The 21,438-nt window shown below is 39.0% G+C and overlaps 2 protein-coding genes across 2 annotated transcripts; one reads left to right on the forward strand and one right to left on the reverse strand.

Annotated features, from left to right (window-relative positions):
• Positions 1–65: 65 nt before the first annotated feature.
• Positions 66–5,803, forward strand: LOC128736045 (uncharacterized protein K02A2.6-like). Its single transcript, XM_053830529.1, has 2 exons — positions 66–4,275; positions 5,427–5,803. Exons 1-2 carry the CDS (start codon positions 66–68, stop codon positions 5,801–5,803), a joined length of 4,587 nt encoding a protein of 1,528 aa, XP_053686504.1.
• Positions 5,804–8,144: 2,341 nt separating this feature from the next.
• LOC128738878 (RNA-binding protein spenito) lies at positions 8,145–17,170 on the reverse strand. Its single transcript, XM_053834335.1, has 3 exons — positions 17,013–17,170; positions 11,018–13,400; positions 8,145–10,073 (listed from the first exon to the last, which is right to left on the reverse strand). Exon 2 carries the CDS (start codon positions 13,323–13,325, stop codon positions 11,052–11,054), a length of 2,274 nt encoding a protein of 757 aa, XP_053690310.1. The 5' UTR covers positions 13,326–13,400; positions 17,013–17,170; the 3' UTR covers positions 8,145–10,073; positions 11,018–11,051.
• Between the last annotated feature and the right edge of the window lie 4,268 nt (positions 17,171–21,438).

Genomic DNA, 21,438 nt, shown 5'->3' on the forward strand with positions numbered 1-21,438 from the left:
CAGAACAGGAAATTAAGAAAAACGTGTAAAATAAGTGCAACAGACGAGATTTTGGAGGAGTCAAAATGGCGGCTAGTGCAACAATGTTCCGCACGTTTGATGCGGAATCGGAGGAGTGGGACTTCTATAGAGAGCAACTTGAGCAGTTTTTTGTTTCAAACGTGGTAGCGGATGCGATGAAGAAAGCGGTGCTCATTAATCATCTTAGTTCTAGAACGTATAAGCTGCTGCGAGATTTGTGCACTCCAGACCAACCGAAGGATAAAACGTACGACGAGTTGTGCAAGTTACTCACTACTCACTTTACTCCTCCTGTGGTGATTCACAAAGAAAGAAGAGTTTTTTCTCGGGCCAAGCGGCATGAAGGAGGCCATGAAACTGTAAATCAGTGGATTGCACGAATAAAAAATTTGGCAGCAAATTGTAGCTTCGGGAATTCGCTACAAAACAACCTCGTAAATAAGTTCGTGGACGGTCTTGATGGCAAGGCATTTGATCGTATATGCGAAGAAAAGGAGGATTTGACCTTGGAAAAGGCGCAGGAATTGGCCCTTAAATACGAAAGCGATGAGCCATCGGCAACACTTTTTAATGTTCAAAACAAAAGCGGTTCGAAACAGAATTACAAGACCAAAAATAGAATTGATCAACGGCAAGAAGGACCCAGCGGTAAATGTTTGGTGTGTTTCAAAACCGGCCATTATCGTCGCGACTGCAGATTCAAAGAATATGTGTGCAAGAAGTGTAATAAAAAAGGGCATTTAAGAGCGGCTTGCGATTTTCAGCGCAATTTTTACTTGTCGACGGAAGAACAGAAGCAAGCTCTGGACAGCAATGATGCAAACGACGACCTGGAAAAGGTGGAATTCAATCAGAACTACATCAGTAAGTGCAATATTAAAAAAATATATAAGCTTTCAAATTCAGACAAAGAGACAGATTGGTTTAAGGTAGCAGTTAGAATTGGTGGTGAAGATTTTATTATGGAACTAGATTCGGGTGCCGGGCTTTGTGTGATATCGGAAGAGCTGTACAGGCGTAAACTTTCCCAGTGGCCACTGGAGATGTCACAATTACAGCTACAGCTATATTCGGGAGAGAAAATGAAAGTTCTTGGCACAGTTGCTCCGGTTTTAGAGTATAAAGGAAGCAGAAGAAGAATTATGTTTGCGGTAGTGAGAGAACGCGGTCCACCCTTGCTTGGGAAAAATTTTATGAAGGCTTTTAATGTGCAGCTGGCGATCGTAAAAAATATAGCTTGTGCTCGGGAGGGAAGGTTATCCCAGCTTCTTAAAAATTATGCCAGTTTGTTCCGGAAAGAATTGGGTTGCTACACGTACGGTGAAATAAATCTAGAATTAGAAGGAAATGAACAACCTGTTTTCAAAAAACCTCGACCTGTACCATTCAAATTTCAAGCACAAGTAGCTAATGAACTGGACAAGATGGAGAATACGGGTGTTATCACGAAGTGTGATAGTAGTGCGTGGGGGACCCCTTTAGTACCAGTGGTGAAACCGGATGGCAGTATTCGTCTATGCGGAGATTATAAAGTCACCTTAAACAGTTTTCTAAAAGAAGTTAAGCATCCCTTGCCAACGGCGGATGAGATTTTTGTTAAGTTGAACGGTGGAAGCAAATTTTCAAAATTAGACTTATCAAAAGCATATAACCAATTTGTGCTGAACGATCGCTCTAAGGAAATGTGTTCTATTTCAACAATGCAAGGAGTCTATCGTATGAATCGCCTTCCTTTTGGAGTCAAGCCTGCGTCAGGTATAGTACAGAGAGAAATAGAAAAGCTGTTGTGTGGCATCAAAGGCGTTTCCAATTTTTTAGATGATGTAATCATTTCGGGAGCGACCGATGAGGAACACCTGGAACGCCTAGAGCAAGTATTTCGTATTCTGGAAAAGGCCGGACTGAAGCTAAACAAGGAAAAATGCCAGTTTTTTAAGGACCAATTAATATTTTTGGGATATGTAATTACAAAAGATGGTCTCAAAAACACCGACGAAAGAATTAGTGCAATCAGAGATGCACCAGAACCTACAAATTTGACTGAAGTGAGAGCTTTTGCAGGTTTAGTCAACTATTACGCCAAATTTGTTGCCGGGCTCGCTGATATTATGGGCCCACTATACGGTTTGCTCCGCAAGGGGGCAAAATTCCATTGGGATATAAACTGTAAAATGGCGTTCCAGCGAATCAAAAAGGAAATCTGTAAGGATGTTACACTAGCCCATTTTAATCCAGATGCAGAACTTTATCTAACGTGTGATGCTTCTAATCGAGGTGTGTCGGCAGTCTTGTGTCAGAGAGAAGGAAATATTGAAAGACCGGTAGCTTTTGCGTCTAGAGTCCTTCATCCATCTGAAATCAACTACAGTGTTATAGATCGAGAAGCATTAGCGATTATATATGGAATTAATAAGTTCTTTTTATATTTAGCCGGTAATCACTTTTGTATTCGTACGGATCATAAACCGCTGCTGAGTATTTTTAATCCTAAAAAAGGTATTCCGGCGATTGCTGCTAGCAGAATGCAAAGATGGGCACATTTTTTATCGGGGTTCAGCTATGATATTGGCCATGTACGTTCTCAGTCCAACATCGCTGACTTTCCATCTCGATTTCCAGTGGAATCGTGGAAGATCTGGAAAGAAGATTCATATTTGAACTTCATCAATACAACCGAGTTGGCGTTGGTAGATGTATCCACGCTAGCCGAGGAATCGTTGAAAGATACGCAGCTGCGAATGGTTATCCAGGTGTTAAAGGGCAACAGTGACAATATATGTCTACCAAAGGATAACTCATATAGTAAGGTGGTACCAGAACTTTCTTTAGAAAAAGGGGTGGTTATGCGCGGTTATAGAGTGTTGGTACCGCCTAAGTTGAGATCGGTGATTCTGGCTAACATTCACCAATCTCATCTCGGAATCGTTAAAAGCAAAAGTATAGCTAGGTCAAGTGTTTGGTGGCCTGGTATCGATAGTGATATCGAACGATTTTCGCGAAATTGTTCGTCTTGTTTGTTGGAAAGTAGCTCACCCCCGAGAGCACAGCTAATGCCGTGGAAACCTCCAGATAAAATTTGGAGCCGAATTCATATAGACTTTGCGGGTCCCGTTAGAGGTTGGAATTTTTTAATAATAGTGGATGCATTATCCAAATGGGTAGAAGTTTTCGCTACTAAATCCTGCACAGCACAATTTGTACTAGAAAAATTAACAGAATGTATTGCTAGATTTGGAATCTTCGACGAGCTGGTTAGTGATAACGGTACGCAATTCGTATCAAGCGAAGTACAAAACTTTCTCGCGGCAAACGGTATCAGACAAAAGCTTACGAGCCCGGGTCACCCTGCCACTAACGGCGAAGCGGAGAATATGGTTAAGACGTTCAAAGCTTCCCTTTTGAAATGCTTGCGCGACCAGAACCGTAGTATTCACAGCATAATTGTCAACTTCGTAATGGGTTATAGGAAATCTGTGCACTGTTCTACTGGATTAACACCTGCTCATATGATGCTAGGCAGAGACATTCGAAGTTCTTTGGAATTGATGAGTCCGCGAGAAGTACTGTCAACACAAAACGAAAAAACAGCCACTGATAATATGAAGCAAAAACAAGAATTGCAGGCGTCATACTACCATGGTTCAAGATCGGTAACGTTCGAAGTTGGAGAAAATGTTATTGTTCGCGATTACACAAATCCCAATAAGCAAGATTGGACACCAGCAGTCATAACCAAGATACTTGGAGAGAGAAACTATCAAGTGCAACTAAAAAAATCCGATCGTCTTATTAAACGACACATGGATCAAATAAAAAAAGATTGGCGGAACTACAGTGAAGAGCAGATTAGCGCTGTTCAAAGTAATGCGGAGCAATTACAAAAGCCGCGTTACGTGACGAGAAATATAGCAGCTCGACGAGTAGCGGAGTTACAGCCAGAGAGGAACCCCGTAGCTTCAACAGAACAGGTCAGGACTCACGCAGATGCGGAGGAGCATGAGTTTACACCAATTATACACTCGTCCCCCGCGAAGCTGTCTCAAAGAAGTGGTGGGTCGTTGATGATGGAGGAATCTAGTGAATCGTCATTTACTCAGAAGGATACACCGGTTCAGTCAGCAAGCAATACGGAACTGTTCGAAAGCTTAGAAGACTCTTCAATCATGGTTGACAAAGCAGAAGGGATGGTTCAGAGCAAAGTAAACAATGATCAGTTTATATCAGACGATAGTGACGAGGGGCTAGAAGTAGGAGGTTTTGAAAGAGGATACTGGAGATTAAGAGACGCTAAAGGCAGAATTTTAAAAAAATAATTAATGTATACCTTGTTTCTGTTTACGTTACAGATGCGTTTTATTGAAGTTTAATTACTCTGTAATCTTAGTGTGAGGGTGTGAAGTATACATTTATATCAGTGCAAAAAGAATAGTACACGCACACGTACGATACTGGCCCCTTGAGACTGATGTATGTGAGAGAAACGAACAACGAGCTCATTCGTGTAACACCTATTAATACGTTCGGTCGATATATACGGATAATAAAGATGAATTCTAAATACGATGATTAAACCACTTTGGTTCCCTTAAAATACCTTACAATAAGCGTGCGGTATCTTGCAAATTGATAAAATTGGTCGCGCCGCGAATAAATATAGTTCATACATGGCTATTTGTACTATTTACAAAAATTATTTCCAAAAATTAGTAGCTGACAATTTTTTTAGTGGCACTTTAACTTATCGAAAGCTAATGCAAGCGCTAACACATTTGAGCCGTTCCGATTCGTATCTTTTTGCATATATGTACTCTGCAAATAATAAAATTTTTAAAAAGGTAGGTTTCCAACCTGCTTTTTTCATGTTGAATTTTTGGGTTGGAAACAGAATGACTATTCTGTTCCACATTATAGTGGTCTATGTACATAGGGTTTATTAATAATCGATATTCGACCATTTTTGATTTCAAAACTACGTTGGAATACAATATTTCACATCTGCTCGTTAAACTCTTTCATCTGATACCCATATCGTGGGCATTTTGCATTATTTCCAGTCATATGCGGTCATCTTCAGGACACCGGAGGTCGCTATCTTTGATTCCAAAATGACCTCAGAACACGATACTCCATTCCCAGTCATCATACTCTTTCACCAATACCAATTATATGAGGGTTTTGTATCATTCATTGGCATTTACAAATCCCATGGATATAGACCACTATGTTGCGGAACGTTTTGGGGATTGCAGATAAGTTATATGTAGAATCATAGTGGTCTATGAACCTTGGTGTGAACAAATCGCATATTTTGAAAAAAGTTGAAATTTTTATGTATTTTATATTTCAATATTTTTTCACTAAATTTAGGAATTTTTCTGAAAATCTTTCAAACAAATTTTTTCAAGATATTTTCAAACAAATCATCGAGTGTGATCATATCAGTCAGTTATTTTGCTGCAGTTACGAACCGCAGTACGCGCCTTCCGGATCCCGGGGGAACACCATGAATCCTCAACCGGTTCCCGTGAAAGAACATTTCAACAGCGATAGTATAAGTCATGTCGCATATCAAAAAACATCAGCACTAGACAAAATAACGATTGGCGTACATCTCATGTCTCCCAGAGGACACATAGCCGAATCCAGGCCCAGGACAAGTCTCTTTTCTGATCCAAGCTCGGAACGAATTTCGAAGGAACTTGTTCATGCGCTAGAGTCGGCTATATGTCCTCTGAGTGCTGATGTTTTTGATATGCGACATGACTTATATTACCGCTGTTGAAATGTTCATTCATGGGAACCGGTTGAGGATTCATGGTCTTCCCCCGGGATCCGGAAGGCGCGTACTGCGGTTCGTAACTGCAGCAAAATAACTGACTGATATGATCACACTCGATGACTTGTTTGAAAATATCTTGAAAAAGTTTGTTTGAAAGATTTTCAGAATAATTCCTAAATTTAGAGAAAAAATATTGAGAGATAAAAATTGGTGATAGCGAATTTTGCATATGGTATAAAGTATGGTTGCTGCTAGAGTATGGCAACCCTTCGGGTGTTTGAACTGTGGTGGTGATAGATGGAGATGCTATTGATGGTAGTGGCTGCCAACAGGGCCTTCTAAGGCTGTGAACCATTTCGCGAAATTTTTAACTTTTTGGTTAAAATTTGACAGTTCGATGGTTTGTCGAAAATAACCCTGCTCGGGAGCATGGTTAGTTTTGACCAAGGTTTTGACAGTTCGATGGTTCGCTTCAGAGCCAATGAGATATGCACAGGTGAGGAAGAGAGCTTCGACGTGTTTCACTGATTTTTCGTTGGATTTTTTTTACATTGGTATGGATGCTTATCGCATAATAAATTTGTTCAAACAATTTGGGTTGAAATGAGATGAATTGTAGCTATCAAATAAAAGCAAATGAACATCAAAAATTCATCCAATTCTAACTCGGACAGAATAAACAATATTTTCATCCTCACCTTATATGCTCTCATTGAGCAAAAATAACTATCAATCCGTCAAATATGAAATGGTTCGCATTCTGAACTGATTTTAACCACTCAAGGAGAAATAACCATCGAACTGTCAAATTTTAACCAAAAAGTTAAAAATTTCGCGAAATGGTTCACAGCCTAAGGATTACGTAGCTAGCTGAGCCTGCAACTCCCTACAAAAATCGCGCTCTATAAGAGCATCTCCACCCGTGAAGCTATCGCTATCGCTATAATAGAGTCGCATATAGATCTCTCTTTTAGCATTTTGTGTTATAAAGACCCAATTTTATTTATTTATTGAGTATAGTTAGTTTCTATCAATGCTACGAAACCCACAGAGCATGTGTATTTGCCAGAGATGGGCACCGCTGATCAGCTAACAGCTAACTCTTTAGTCAGCGAGTAGTGTGTTCGCTAGGTTCTAAATGAGCCGTTCCGAATTATAATGGTCTATTGACGATTCAGTAAATTTAACACGAGACGCATTTGTCTAAAAAAATATAAAAAATTCCATTCAATTATTTTCTCCAAAAACAGTGTTAATACATGTATTATGTTGTAATGTCCATTATGGGAACCGGTTTTGCATTTATGTTCATAATATTTTATCATATAGGCGATGCTAAGAGCATTTTATTCTGAAGTGTTCGAAGTTTGAAACTGTTCGAAGTTTGAGTCAGAACGGTTTATGATTATAAATAGTCCTTGTTTGTTAATTTAATTTAAATTTTTCAATGTATTTCAAGAGCTCAAGAAAATTATAAAAGCTGAATGCCATTGGCTTCGTTAATTTCAACAAATTCTAATTGCAATTTCTACAAGGACCTTTCCAGGCATCCAAAAAATTTAAAATATGCCAAATTTCGAAAATTACGCAATGCCACACTGGTAAATATTCCATTTCTTAATCGAAGATAGAAAATGATTGTTACGTAGCATAGAAAATATTATATCATTATCATGTACCATACTCGCATGCTATTATCGGCGCTATATCGCATCTTTGATACCTACCCATTTGGCTAAGGTTGTTCCAATACGACCTGCTCTCTCCCTTATACCGGAAATTCTTTTGGAATTGCAAATTTCCAAGAACCGTGTGTCATTGGTAACCAAATGGTGCAGGTTATATCCAAACCAGATCAATTTATGAACCCAATATGGGTCCGGAAATCAGTTCAGAATATGGTTAACGTTTTCACATTTATCGGTACATACCCGTTTAAACCTGTCGCCCTGATCAAACAATTGTCACACGTATAACGGATAATTTCTTTCATATATGGTTCGCACATTTAGAACTATTCGGAGTTTCGGATAACACCACCATAACATACAAAAACAACAGAGCGGCAAAAGACACTAACATTACTATTAAGGAAATTACCTAATTATATTATATGCCAATAATATTAAAACATGTGTATGCCTCTGTGAATTGCTTATTTTCCACAAGTGTTTCTGTTTTTATTTGATTTTGCCAACGAACTATTGCTAACTTACGATGTACTCCATACTGAACGGAATTTATAATGTAAAATACATAGCTTTTGTCACATGTAACTAAAAAATTAGAAATTATTTTCTCAATAAACATAAAGCCAAGGTAAGGTTATAAATTTCACTTTATTTACGCGACATTTAAGTACATTTATCGTATATTACCATAACTTGTTCAGCTAGCATTCGTATTTGTTTAAATAACGTATTAACTGTGTCACTGTCACTTCTTAGGTTATAATACTTGTGTAAAAAATCGTCACAAAGCAAGAAATAGGTCAATTAATTTCACATATTTTAATTTTAATTTTCAGTCACATCACCAAATATTGATAAAAATAAATCAACAACAATCCGCTGTTAGTGAAAGAGCGCCTTAAAATATAAGGTAACATTTGTAAAACCAATTTCAAAATCAGAATTTTAAAAACAAATGCTACATTCTATCATCGGCGCTAGAAGTATGACGTTATGACGTCAGCAGGGTCAGTGCAGTGGCACGGACAACCAAGCCTGGTCACTTATACACTTTATATGAGTAATGTGAAGGTAGTATTTCACCCATCATCATGACACATCACAAACTTTTCATTGGATTATTCCCCAGAATATATGAGATTATTAGGTCATCCCGTGCCCACACACTGAACTGCACTTTATTAAGAGAGTACATTAAAAACACAACTGCAATTCACCACGTTTACGTAGGTTGGGAGTCAAGTTTAGCATGAATGAGCCAATAAAGTTCACGAAAGGGCCTAAAGAATTTACATAACACAAAACTGTTGGCATTAAACTTCTTAGAGAGAAAGTCACAACCAAAACACAAACACAAAACTACTGAACACAACTTGGCACCAACAATATTGGGAGATAAAATATGAATCACTCAATTGTATTCAATGTGTAATTTTAGGTGCATTCTGATGTTATATGCAACACAAATAAAATAAACCCACATTTGTGCAATGCTATTGAACAAAATCACCAGTGTTCACTTATCACAACTCTTACGTTCCTCCCGCAAACACAGGCCTAATTGTAGCGTATAGATGATTAATAAAAACAAATTTCATAAGATATCTGATCACAAATTAAAAAACTGAATAATAAACAAGCACTTCAGATTCTACAGTGATTCTCAGCACAATTTCCTTTCAGTAGTATATGAATTCCAAGTTTATTCAAGCGAAACTACTACACCAAAACACAGTACTCTTATATTTGCATATTATGACAATATTTTCACAAAACTTTTGGATGATAAGTCTGCTTTTTCAATATGTTTATTTTCCAACACTCTAATTTAAGCAAAATCTAGTTCATTATTATTAATAACGGTAAGTTTTATAATCTTAATAGTCACATTTTTCTTCTAAATGATGACAGCTCTCTTTTTGAATATATTCTCATTGCTTTTAAGTTATGCAACTTCAACTTATACAATCACTTTATCTCTAATGTTGCAAAAGGAATCCAATGGACACTCCGTAAATTTAATAAAAACAGGCTTAAAGACTGAATCCAAACTTTTCCATGTAATGAACGAACATTCTAAAAGCTTTTAGAATACTTATGATGTTATACACTGCCTTCTTTTTCTAATACAATTCGTCTCATTGTAAAACATACTACAACGTACCGTTATCTGTTACACTTCTTCCACTGATCACTCGGCGCACTCGAGGTGTATATCTCATCTTTTCTGCTCTTCCTATATTTGAATCGAGTGTTTTTTTCCACTTAGGTACACTCAATTCTCACAGGCGCTCCACTAAACACCATCACTTGCGGAAAGATTTAAAACCAACGGTGCACCATCGAATCGATTCAGCTGCATTTTCACTACATTCTTTGTCGAGCAACCAGTAATAAAGGAAATTAGTAGAAGACACGCATGTTCTTATACGTCTTATGCGATATTTTGTGCACTGAGCTGTGGATGCAAACCGGTTTTATGATACCCGATGATTGGTTTTAAGATTGAATAATTAGATCTTTTCTATTCGTCGATAGCATGTGTGATATAAAAAGTTTGACTTATTAAAGTATTTGTTTACCTGCAATGAATGAGAACCGTTAGTGTCAGTTGTTATATAGGGTAGAAAATAACGAATAAAATAAAAATTCTAATAAATCGTGTCGATCGAAACTGATCGCGACGGGCTACATACTGAAAAATAAAACAAGGGTATCAGAAAGATTGCTGCAGATTTGTTACAAGGTTGGCAAAGGGGACGTTGATGTGGTTGAAACTATTTGTGGTTAATCTAATCTATTAGAGCTAGGGTTCAAGCACAAATCTTTAATTTGTGAGAATTCAAAAGCAGTTTGCTCAAAAAACTAAAGTAATGTTCATGAAATTTCCATTTATCGGAAAACAATGAATGTATTTTCGTGAACATAACTTTTATTTTGAGTATATAAACTGCTTTTGAAATGCCAAAAATCAATGATTCGTGCTTGAACCCTTACTTGGAACAGAAGTTCAACGACACTTCATCACTGGTGTACAAAAAATGGTACCAAAAGAATGGAAATTCCATCAAATCTAACTCTTTAAGGTAATTAGCAATCATACTGTGATTGAATTTGTCTTAAGGTGAAATTAACAGTCATCGATCTGCCAATTTCAAAAGCAGTTTTTTAGTTTGAAACAAAAATTCTGTTCATGAAAATATATTCGTTGTGTTCAGATTGACGAGAAGAAAGCACTATTTACATTTTTTTAAACAGAACCCCGCGTTTGGGCCCAAAAACTGTTTCCGAAATTGGGCTCTCCGACGAAAAGTTAATGATTGCTAATTTCCCGTTAAATCAACTGCATATTCTGCTGCAAACTTTCTAAGCAGGAAGCCTTGAAAAACTTATTTTTAAAGGATTGCCACTAAATCACGCCAACAGAAAACGATCGATTTCTGTGCTGAATCGTAATTCGATTCAAAACGAGCGGATCAAAACCTTCGTTGACGGCTATTGTATAAGCTAGTATCATGTTTATTACCTTTTACGTTAGTGCTGCCATCCTCCTACGTTTCTCAGGCAGTACCACCACGGACCACCACAATGACCAGGTGATCCTCCTTCAATCCTTCTTCCGTCAAATTATGACAAGTGCGTTTTAGTAGTTCCGTGGAGAAATCACAGGGAGGAAAGGAGTACAGTACCCCGGTCGCTTCAGTTTCTTTGTTCAACAATGATATTACGCCTGCCGCCTCTTTTTGTTTCAAATACGAAACCAAATTACGCAATGGGCGTGTTTGCACACTAGCATCATCTGACGAAGCTACCGATGAGGTAGATCCTGGCAAACCAAGGAAAATAGCATGGGATGATGAAGTGGAGATTCTTTTTTGTACATCTTCTAACTTGGGCTGATCCAAGCGAAGACGTTGAGTAATACGAAGGTGATGTTTGCCTTCCTCATCTTTCATTAAACTTTCCACGATATCGTTGTCTCCATCGGTCAGATGAAACTTGGCTGGGAAGAGCGAGCTCTTCAGAATCAGCGCCCCTTGCCACACGGTTGTAGATTTACGGGCTACTTCCGGTAAAGTTCTAGCATTGGATAACATTCCAGTACGGCGGGAGGAAGAATCGGAATCAGAATCTGCCGGACTGCGTCGACGTGGTGAACGAGAGCGGGATCTGTCAATACCAGGTTCTCGAGAGCCTGACCTACGACGCGATTCATAGTCGCCATCCACTCCAGGACGACGCCAATCGTCTCCTTCCCCGTGATGATGTGGAGGTCCATCACGATGGAATCCTCCACGAAAACCTCCACGACCGCGGAATCCACCACGTCCTCGGAATGGTCGACCTCCATATCCGCCATATCCAGGTCCATCTTCATAAGCCGGTGCGCCTTCCGGGAAATCATATTCTGGACCGCGACGATATTCACCTCCATCTTCGAATCCACCACCACGTTTCGGAAAAGCAGGTGTTGTCCCATTATCAGCAAAATCAATACGAATTCTACGGTCTGGAGCACCGAGAGGAAAACCTCGCATCTCTTTAACAGCAGCAGTGGCAGCGTCGATTGAATCGTAAAGAATAAAGGCTTGAGTATCACCTTTGTTATATTCGATCTTTTTGATAGCGCCAAATCGATCAAATTCTCGCTCTAACTGAGTAACCGAAGTCCAGGCACCTAGACCTCCAACCCAAATTCTCGTAGTTGGTGTAGCTTTACCGTATCCTATTTTACACTGGAACTTGCCAATGTATTGACCCGATAGCTCAACTTTGGCACGGTGTGCCATATCCAGTGTTTGATAACGAACAAAAGCAAATGCGTTTCCTGTTCCAGGAGGTGGTCGTTTAATGTCAATATCCTCCACGATACCATACTTGCCAAATATACGGCGGAGTTCATCATCAGAAATGTTAATTTCAAGATTACCGGCAAACAATGTTCTGGTGGCTAACGGATCATCTTCTGGCTGAATATGGTGTAAATAATTGGGAAATTTATCTTTTTTATTTTCTGGTTTATCGAATGGTGCCCGTGGACGCGGCATATAAGGACGGGGCATATAATGATGATGTGGAGGCCCTGGATGCATATGTGGAGGCCCATGATGATGCATCGGCGGTCCACGTGGCATATATTCATGGTGCATTGGAGGACGAAAATCTGGATGGTGCATACGGCCTGGTGGAGGACCATAACTATCATATGGATGATGCTCGGGGCGTCTTCTTTCCGGTGGAGGGATTCCGGGAGACCTAGCATAATAATGACGATCATAATCCTGTGGTGAAGAAGAACGTGGTCTACGATAGGATTCAGTTTTGGCTGACTCGTACACTGGTTCAACCAAAGCTACTTTATCGTACAATACAATGCGAGACTTTGCATGTTTCGCCTCCCGAGCATCTTCCGATGTACGGAAGCACACATAAGCTACGCGTTCATCTAAGTCATGCGAAATCCGAATGCTAAAATCTCCAAACTTTTTGTATTCACGATACAACGTTTCCTTAATAAATTCATCAGATGCTTTCGGATGCAAAGCACTCACACATAATACCTTGTATGAATACCGTTCAGTTTCTCGAGCACTCCGAGAATACTCTTCACGATGAGGAGAAGTATACCGGCCACTGCCTCCTCGAGGACTCGGTGATCTGGCAATACGGCGCCGCATTCTATCCGGACTAACGCGTTCGTCTGAGCTACCCTCGTAACGTCCAATACTACCGCGCCTCTTTGATCTTGGTGGAGAATCACGCGAGGCACTGCGTTTCATGTTACGTATCTTCACAGTAATACGATCTCTGTCGCCTGACCGGTTGCTACTCATCAGCCGTCCTCATCAATTTGGCCAGCTTAAGCGTGGTGTCGCAAGAAATGTAACGAAACGAGTGATGCAGAGAATCTGTAAAATATAGATATCATAAAACAACATTAGCATAGTGTTAAAAAGTGTATGAGCAGTAACAACAACATTGATAATTCTTATGAACTATACAACTTAATGCTTGTTTCACCATTATTGTCATGTGATCCCCCACCAGGTCTGAAGGTTAATACAGTACAAGATCTTCCCATAAGTTAAAAATGCTCACTACTAGATATAGAAGGTAGACATGCGAAGCAAAGTCTAGGTACTATATTCCGTTTCCGTAACTTGAGCTTATTCGACAGATTTCGCAGTCAGTGGTTAGTGTACAGACTCTTACCGCCAGACCCAATCAATATTCAAACATACTACGACTGATATGTTGGCCCAATATCGTACCCTGACGCAAACTGGGAGGTAGAATTTAGCCCAATTTTGCTATGAAACCAATGTGCTACCTGTAATACATCTGAATTGCGTGCCCCATAGACAACATGAGATTACGTCCAACAATTGGCGTTCATGGCTGTAAACAAGTTTGTAAATCTAATTCCGAACCGTCAACGTTTTTGACATAAACTGGAAGGATCACCAAAGCTGTTTGAACATATCCTCTTCTCCAATCTTCGCTTCCACTTAACCCTACACAAACCAACACTGTTGTGCCCAGAGATGGAGCACTTCCATTTCAAATTGCCCCTGGACTTAGGAAAATGATATTAATATTTTTGATATTTTGATATTTGATTTGATATTTGATATGATTAGTATTCATATAACTTTTATTTTTTAAGCCCAAATATGTTTTGTAGGCGTGCCCCACCCCTGGGTACGCCAGTGCCAACACACTTAAATTCATAACACAATCTCGGTAAAGCCAAATACCGAACATATCTTTCCGTGGTTTCAGTAAACATTCCTCGTTTACCGTAGTTTTGAAAGAAAATTGCTAAGATAACAGAAAAGAAACGTGTTTACCGAGATACCGTAAACTAATTGGCGAGTCTGTAAAACAAAACATCTCCGAAGTCTACTAAAGTGCCGAATCTCGGTTCTTTAATATCGTTTTCCTGTGATCCCGGAAAACATAGCATAACTCATGCGCATTTAATATCAGTTCTTGGTTCTAAGAATGACAAAGTGAAAGGGAACAATTTTCAAGCAATTCAAGCAGGCAGAACCATTCATCGTATCATTGCAAGAATATTTATGATGGTAAATTAATGTTTTACATTTATTACATTTTGATGTACCGCCCAATTAGCTTCGAGGTACGATGTCTAACAAACCAATTGTCGTATTTCGAATCTTAGTTATACGGTGCCTGCTAAAGTCAGTAGTATCATTGCGCTAACTCCTTAATTGTCCTGTACTCTAATAGCCGGTTGCCAAGTCTGTCGACAGCGTAAAGTCTTAGACATTTATAACCCAAGACTTTGCTTTTTTACCTTTTTTTACATTTAAAAATATACAACACTTTTTGCAGATTTCCGGTCTCTAAATATATTCGATTTAAAATTAATTGAAAATTAATTAAATTTAGTGAACTGCAAAACATTTTCCTAATCAATTAATCAATCTAATGTATACTCAGCCAATTTGATCCTGGTGTTAGTTAGAGCTAATCTCACATGCATTACTTGTCTGTACATGTTATAATTTATAATGTATAACGCCACATAACTAGTATATGCATCATACCTAATGTATTCGATTTGAATATGTCCAAAGTAGCAAGAAAGTATTTTGAAAATTTTCCATAATTTAGAACAGTTTTTCTGGCTTTATATTGAAGTTTTCCACCTCCGCAAAAAAAATTGGAGAAAAATAAACCTTTTCCAGATATTTTGTTTAGATTTTTATTCTATGATACTGGGTTCATGAGTTATAAAGATTTAAACTAGCGATGTCCGAGAAAAAACGGAAAATTTTCTCAGCAGTTTTCTTGGGAAATAGAAGGCATCGAATTTTTTCAAGTGTTTCCGTTAACCGTTAACGGGAAAGTAGCAGTCATTAACTTTTCGTCGGAGAGCCCGATTTCGGAAGCAGTTTTTGGGCCCAAAAGCGGGATTCTGTTTATAAAAATGTAAATACTGCATTCTTTTTTGGCCAATCTGAACACAGCGAATATATTTTCATGAACAGAATTTTTGTTTCAAACAAAAAAACTGTTTTTGAAATTGTCAGAATCGATAACGACTAATTTCACCTTAATAACGACACGTGATACAAACCTTCATAGTATTCTGGAACTCTTCGGCCCAAACCTGTACGATAAGTTTGAAAAATGCCCAAAAGATATTTCCTTCCCTCCCCCTCTCAACGAGTCCACTTAAGGTGAAATTAGTCGTCATCGATTCTACCAATTTCAAAAACAGTTTTTTTGTTTGAGACAAAAATTCTGTTCATGAAAATATATTTGAAGTGTTCAGATTCCCAAGAAGAATGCAGTATTTACAATTTTACGAACAAAACTCCGCTTTTGGGCCCAAAAACTGCTTATTTACCGTTAACGGGAAATTAGCAGTCATTTACTTTTCGTCGGAGAACTCAATTTCGGAAGCAGTTGTTGGGCCCAAAAGCGGGATTCTGTTTATAAAAATGTAAATACTGCGTTCTTCTTGCCAATCTGAACACAGCGAATATATTTTCATGAACAGAATTTTTGATTCAAACAAAAAAATTGTTTTTGAAATTGGCAAAATCAATGACGACTAATTTCACCTTAAGAACCAAACAGAATGCTACGTCAACGCATCCGTCAGCGTCAATTTGACAGTAACCCCTGGAAAAACTTTCAGAATACGCTGACGCAGCACGCAGCCTTCTGTTCGACTCTGGCCCATTAATCATTAAAGTTTAATGCTGCAAACTAACCTGAAAACCTGCACTTTTCTCCAAATTTCCAAAAATGAAGGATGCCATTTGGCCTATAAATCATTGTCATTTGGCACGATTGGCACCCTAGCGTTCGCCAACGAGAATGCGAAGTTCCGGAGCCGGTAAAGCGTGCGTATTTTCTCGTACATTGGGCGTGATTTTATGGTGTTTGGGTAAAGAAACTATTGTCATCCACGACGCCAAAAGCAGATAGTTCTCATACTCATTTCTGTACCCTTTATCACTATTTTTATGACCTCACTTTTAATGAATCCATGTAATGTAATGTAATGTAATTCACATTAACGTTTAGACTAGAGCAACATAGACGTAGGTTAAATTCAGGCCTCATGAACGCAAATTTACAAATTTGACTTTTATTAGCTTACACCGGAATCTCACCATCACCAAGCCTTGATGGTGCTTCGCTTTTCAGAAAAACAAAATGGCGCCTTAACAAAATTGTTTAAATTTTCAACACTTTGAATTAAAACTCGAACATTGTCCAATGTCTTCCACGTCTAACCCACGAATTTAGCAATAATTCGATTGGCCGCATAATGAAACTATTTTATTGACGATTGATGCCTCTGCGGTACATTATATCTGGCCCCTATAAGTTACCCGTACAAATAATCCGGCACACGTAACAATCCACACATGTTATTCATCCAAGTAAATAATACTTGCTTACAAAAATTCTATCCATATTTAATAACTAAGAAAACTATGGAAACATATTCAAGTATTATAACATGCAATACTCACAAATTCTAAACTTCTTTAGCACTTTCAATTCACTTCACACCATTCACAAGAGCACGACACGGTAGAACAGCAGCAGAATACCTAATTCCGAATGAAAATGACAAAATGTTCAAATCAGAGCGGCCAGATTTTTTAAAAGCCTCTTAAGCAAAGTAGAGTGACTACAGACAGCCAAGTAATAAAGCAAACTAACGTGTTTTTCACTCAAATTGGCTTTTATGCCCCTGTCTGTGGCGTTTACCTAAATAATTTTAAGGTAAATAAATCACCCCATCGGCAGGCAACCATGTTTTCGCTGCCAACATCTCGTGTGTGCGAAAATGAGATAGCATCCCCATAAAAAGTTTGACAGATGGCATTTTACGCGTCTACCGACAAAATAGGGTGCCTAAGACATCAACCTACTAATCAACCTACATCGTTGGGTTTCGTAGGTAGGTTCATTTCGTCACCCGACTTATTGGCGAATTTAATCTGTTTTCGTAGGGTATCAATTAAATCGGTCAAAGAGTCGGTTTAGTTTGCAAGGATTAGTTTGTCAATTAAGTGCATCGATCAATCATCAAACGGGGTCGGTTTTCGTCGCCCGACTCGCCACCCAATTTATTGATGAATTTAATCTGTTTTCATAGGGTATCGATTAAATCGGTGAAAGAGTCGGTTTAGATTGCAAGGATTAGTTTGTCAATTAAATGCACCGATCAATCATCAAACGGGATCGGTTTTCGTCACCCAACCCGTAACCCGATTTATTGGCGAATTTAATCTGTTATCGTAGGGTCTCTATTAAATCGGTCGAAAAATCGATTGAGCCTGTATAGAAATACCTGTATATCAACCCATCGACATCTCTATAACGAGCTGCAGTGAACGTCAGCGACAACATGTCCTGGGCTCAAAATTTGACAGCGGGCCCAAATCAGACTGCTGGCAGTTGAGTGAAACGCCGTGCTGACATGCTATCTCAGTTTCGCACGCACGAGATGTTGGCAGCGAAAACATGGTTGCCTGCCGATGGGGTGCTGTATCCAGCTTTTTACGCGCTATAATGATGGCCGCTATAAATTGTGTTCGTAATATGCGAACAATCTTTTTGACAACTCTGCATACATCAAATCTGACACTCTTCTCTTGCAACACTACCGTGCTCTTTCTTTCGTTTACGTCAAAGAAGGAAAGCAAAACTGTGCGAAATGTAAACAAAACTATTGCCTTCCTTCTTTTGCGTAAACGAAAGAAAGAGCAACACTGCCGTACAGGAGAAGAGTGCCCAGTTTTGATGTATGCAGAGTTGTCAAAAAGATTGTTCACATATTACGAACACAATTTATAGCGTCCGCCATTATAGCGCGTAAAAAGCTGGATATACCTGTTGACAAATCTGAGTATCGAGAAAATGGCGCTACGGGATGATGTTTGTGGAGTTTGCATCAATAGTTGGTAATTTTACAATGTTCGAGTGTAATTATTTAGTCAACAATTTTAACAAAGTGTTTTCGTAGGTACGAGCGGTTTAAATTGTGCTTTATTTGCAATTGACAGTGACGGTGCCATCGGAAGCCATTGCATAGCAAAGGATAAAACACAGATTGCAAACTTATCAAGGAAGCAGCTGCCGAACCTGGGTCTAACCCAGGTTTAGCTGCTTTGATTCCGGCAGGGCAGTATTACCGATACAACGATCACTGGCACTTTCTTACCCAGCGGGTAATTTTCCTAGTTGCGCTTACAGTCTACTTAGAAAAGGAGGTTCTTGTGAGCAGAGATGCAGCGGAAATTTTGGGAAGTATGTTTCGGATGTGCAATAAATTCTAGAATTATATATAACATAGTTCATTGATTTCAGTGAAAACCAATCAAGTCGATGGCTTTCATTTGGATATTGAAAATTATCCTGTGGGCGTTCTTCATATGGCGCCCGAACTGGTAAAAGTTTTGTTGCTACTGAAGCGGCCGAGGAGCCATAAGGTATTACAATTACAAATTTTAACAGTGAAGCAATAATAAAGATCTGAGTTTCAGGATAAAGAAAAATCTACCTGCTAAAGCCATTACACGAGGAGATACGGCTTGAACGGAACCGCAGTGGCAAGAAAGCAGGGACTGAGAGAGCAGAGACTTCTGTAATAATTTTTTAAATAAAAGATAAAAGAACAACGAGAGTGTGATTTCCGATCGACTAGTTCTGAACGAAATGGGTTGATTAATCGGGATATAAAATTGATCAACACAGACGAAATAGGTGGATTAATAGGTGCATAATATTGTGTATCCATCAGCACTAAATTGGACTTCCGAAAAAACGACAAACGATTTTTCTTCCTTACCGCACATTAAACCTAATGTCGGAAGTAGTGCGCTGTATAGCAAATGAGACGCGCTATACAGCGCACTACTTCCTAATACACTAGGATTCCGTAGGTTGCAAAATTTTTTGCATCGATTAATCCGCCTATCAAGTTTGATTTACTTATTTCGTCATCCGATTCCTCCTCCGATTTGGTAGGGACCTCAATTGCATACACCTATTATTCCACCTATTTCGTCGGGTTGCGTAGGTTGCATAACATTGTGCCTCAATTCATCCGCCTATTTAGTTTGATTTACTTACTTCGTCATCCGATTCCTCCTCCGATTTGATCGATTTTAGTATGGAGCCCAATTGAATACATCTATTAATCCACCTATTTCGTCTAGATCCGTAGGTTGCATAACTTTCTGCCTCGATTCATTCGCCTATTTAGTTTGATTTACTTATTTCGTCTTCCAATTCCTCCCCCGATTTGGTCGGTATTAGTAGGGAGCCCAATTGCATGCACCAATCAATCCACGTATTTCGTCTGTATGGATAAATTTTATCTCCCGATTAACCAGCCGATTTCGTATGGTTCCGTAGGCGGCTCTAATTCATCACCCTACTAAACAACCAACTTAGTCGGTTCTAGTCGATCGATTTTGTATACCTGAGAATCGGTATATTCCCCTGTAAAACTCCAATAAGCGTAGGCTGGTAAATGTTGCAAAAATCGGCCGATCCGTAGGAAGCAAAATAGGGCGATTCACCCTACGCGAACCTACTAAATAGGGGGAAAAGTAGGAGGGATTTTTTATGGGGATGTCAGCACTGCGTTTCACTCAACTGTCAGCAGTCTGATTTGGGCCCGCTGTCAAATTTTGAGCCCACACGCTTAAAAAATTTGACCCACTTTCACAAAAAGTGGAACAGCTCAAAACATGCGTATTTTTTACACACTATTTTGAGTAACTCTTACTCCTTTTATGACTTCAACGTAAAAGCTCAATGAGCAATATTTACTCAAAAATGAGTGCCATTTCACCCAAAACTGAGTAGTATACGAGGGGCAAGACAGCAGTTTGTTTGAATAATATGGAGAAATCACAGAGAACAGACTACCAGGTAATCGACAAAAAGTGTGTAAAAGGTTTTTATGTAATCTACGAGTAATTTTTCAATAGAGCACCCCTCGAGCAGTAAGTGGCAAACTAAATCTTGATGTCGCTGCCATCGCTGCTATGTAACTCCAGCACAAAGTAATATTGATAAAGGTACATGGATATTTTTTGATGCGTTAGGCAAACTATTTCTGGAGGGCGCCACCGACAGATTTTACACACAAAAATTCGATTACTTCCTTCGAGCTTGTTAATCTGTTCTCTGTGGAGAAATGTTGAAAAATTCTGAAAAATATTGAAATATTTCGAGTAACTCGTTTTGCTCACTTTTGCTCGTAATTTATCTGCACGACTTCTTTCACACCTTTCGTTATTAAACTTGCTACCCTTAATTCCCACCCAGAAAATAAATCTCGATGCCAGCGCTGCTGATATTTGCTCAGGGTTTTGGGTGAGAAAAAAGAGAGGGAAATATTTTTGTTTATGTCATCACTCAAGCGTTGACAATTCGGTATGAGATTTTCTGTAAGTGCGAGCAGCCGATACGATATCTCATTTAGACATTTCTCGGGAAATTTTTCAAATGGCCTTATCTAACATTTGCATCGAACTGAGAAAATCAACATTGAAACTATTTATCATTTTAAATCCTATTTAAAAATCCGGCAATTTTTATTTTAGTGGATACTGCCTAACGGTACTTTTTACTATGGTTTTGCATTATTGTAATGGAAGAAGGTACTACGTATGGCCATGTTCTTGGAGGCGGCGAAGTCGACAAGTCTTATAGGCCGTTTTCGTTCGTTTGCGGGTGAGCGCTGAACCGTCCAATCACCGGTTTGAATTCTTCCTCCTGACCAACCTGAGCATTACAGTCCCCGATGATAATTTTGACATCATGTCTTGGGCAGCGGTCGTATTCACGCTCCAACTGCGCGTAGAATTCGTCTTTGTCATCATCGGTACTTCCGAGGTGAGGGCTGTGCACGTTAATTATGCTTATATTGAAGAA

This window comes from Sabethes cyaneus, chromosome 2 (assembly GCF_943734655.1).
Source record: "Sabethes cyaneus chromosome 2, idSabCyanKW18_F2, whole genome shotgun sequence".
Classification (NCBI taxonomy): domain Eukaryota; kingdom Metazoa; phylum Arthropoda; class Insecta; order Diptera; family Culicidae; genus Sabethes; species Sabethes cyaneus.

What these genes read in the sequence shown, in the direction of transcription:
- LOC128736045 (XM_053830529.1), top strand. Translation starts at nt 66, where the DNA reads ATGGCGGCTAGTGCAACAATGTTCCGCACGTTTGATGCGGAATCGGAG. An exon ending in CGAGGGGCTAGAAGTAGGAG is followed by an intron (nt 4,276 to 5,426) that starts GTTTTGAAAGAG and finishes AATTTTTTCAAG; the next exon opens with ATATTTTCAAACAAATCATC.
- LOC128738878 (XM_053834335.1), bottom strand. Translation starts at nt 13,325, where the DNA reads ATGAGTAGCAACCGGTCAGGCGACAGAGATCGTATTACTGTGAAGATA.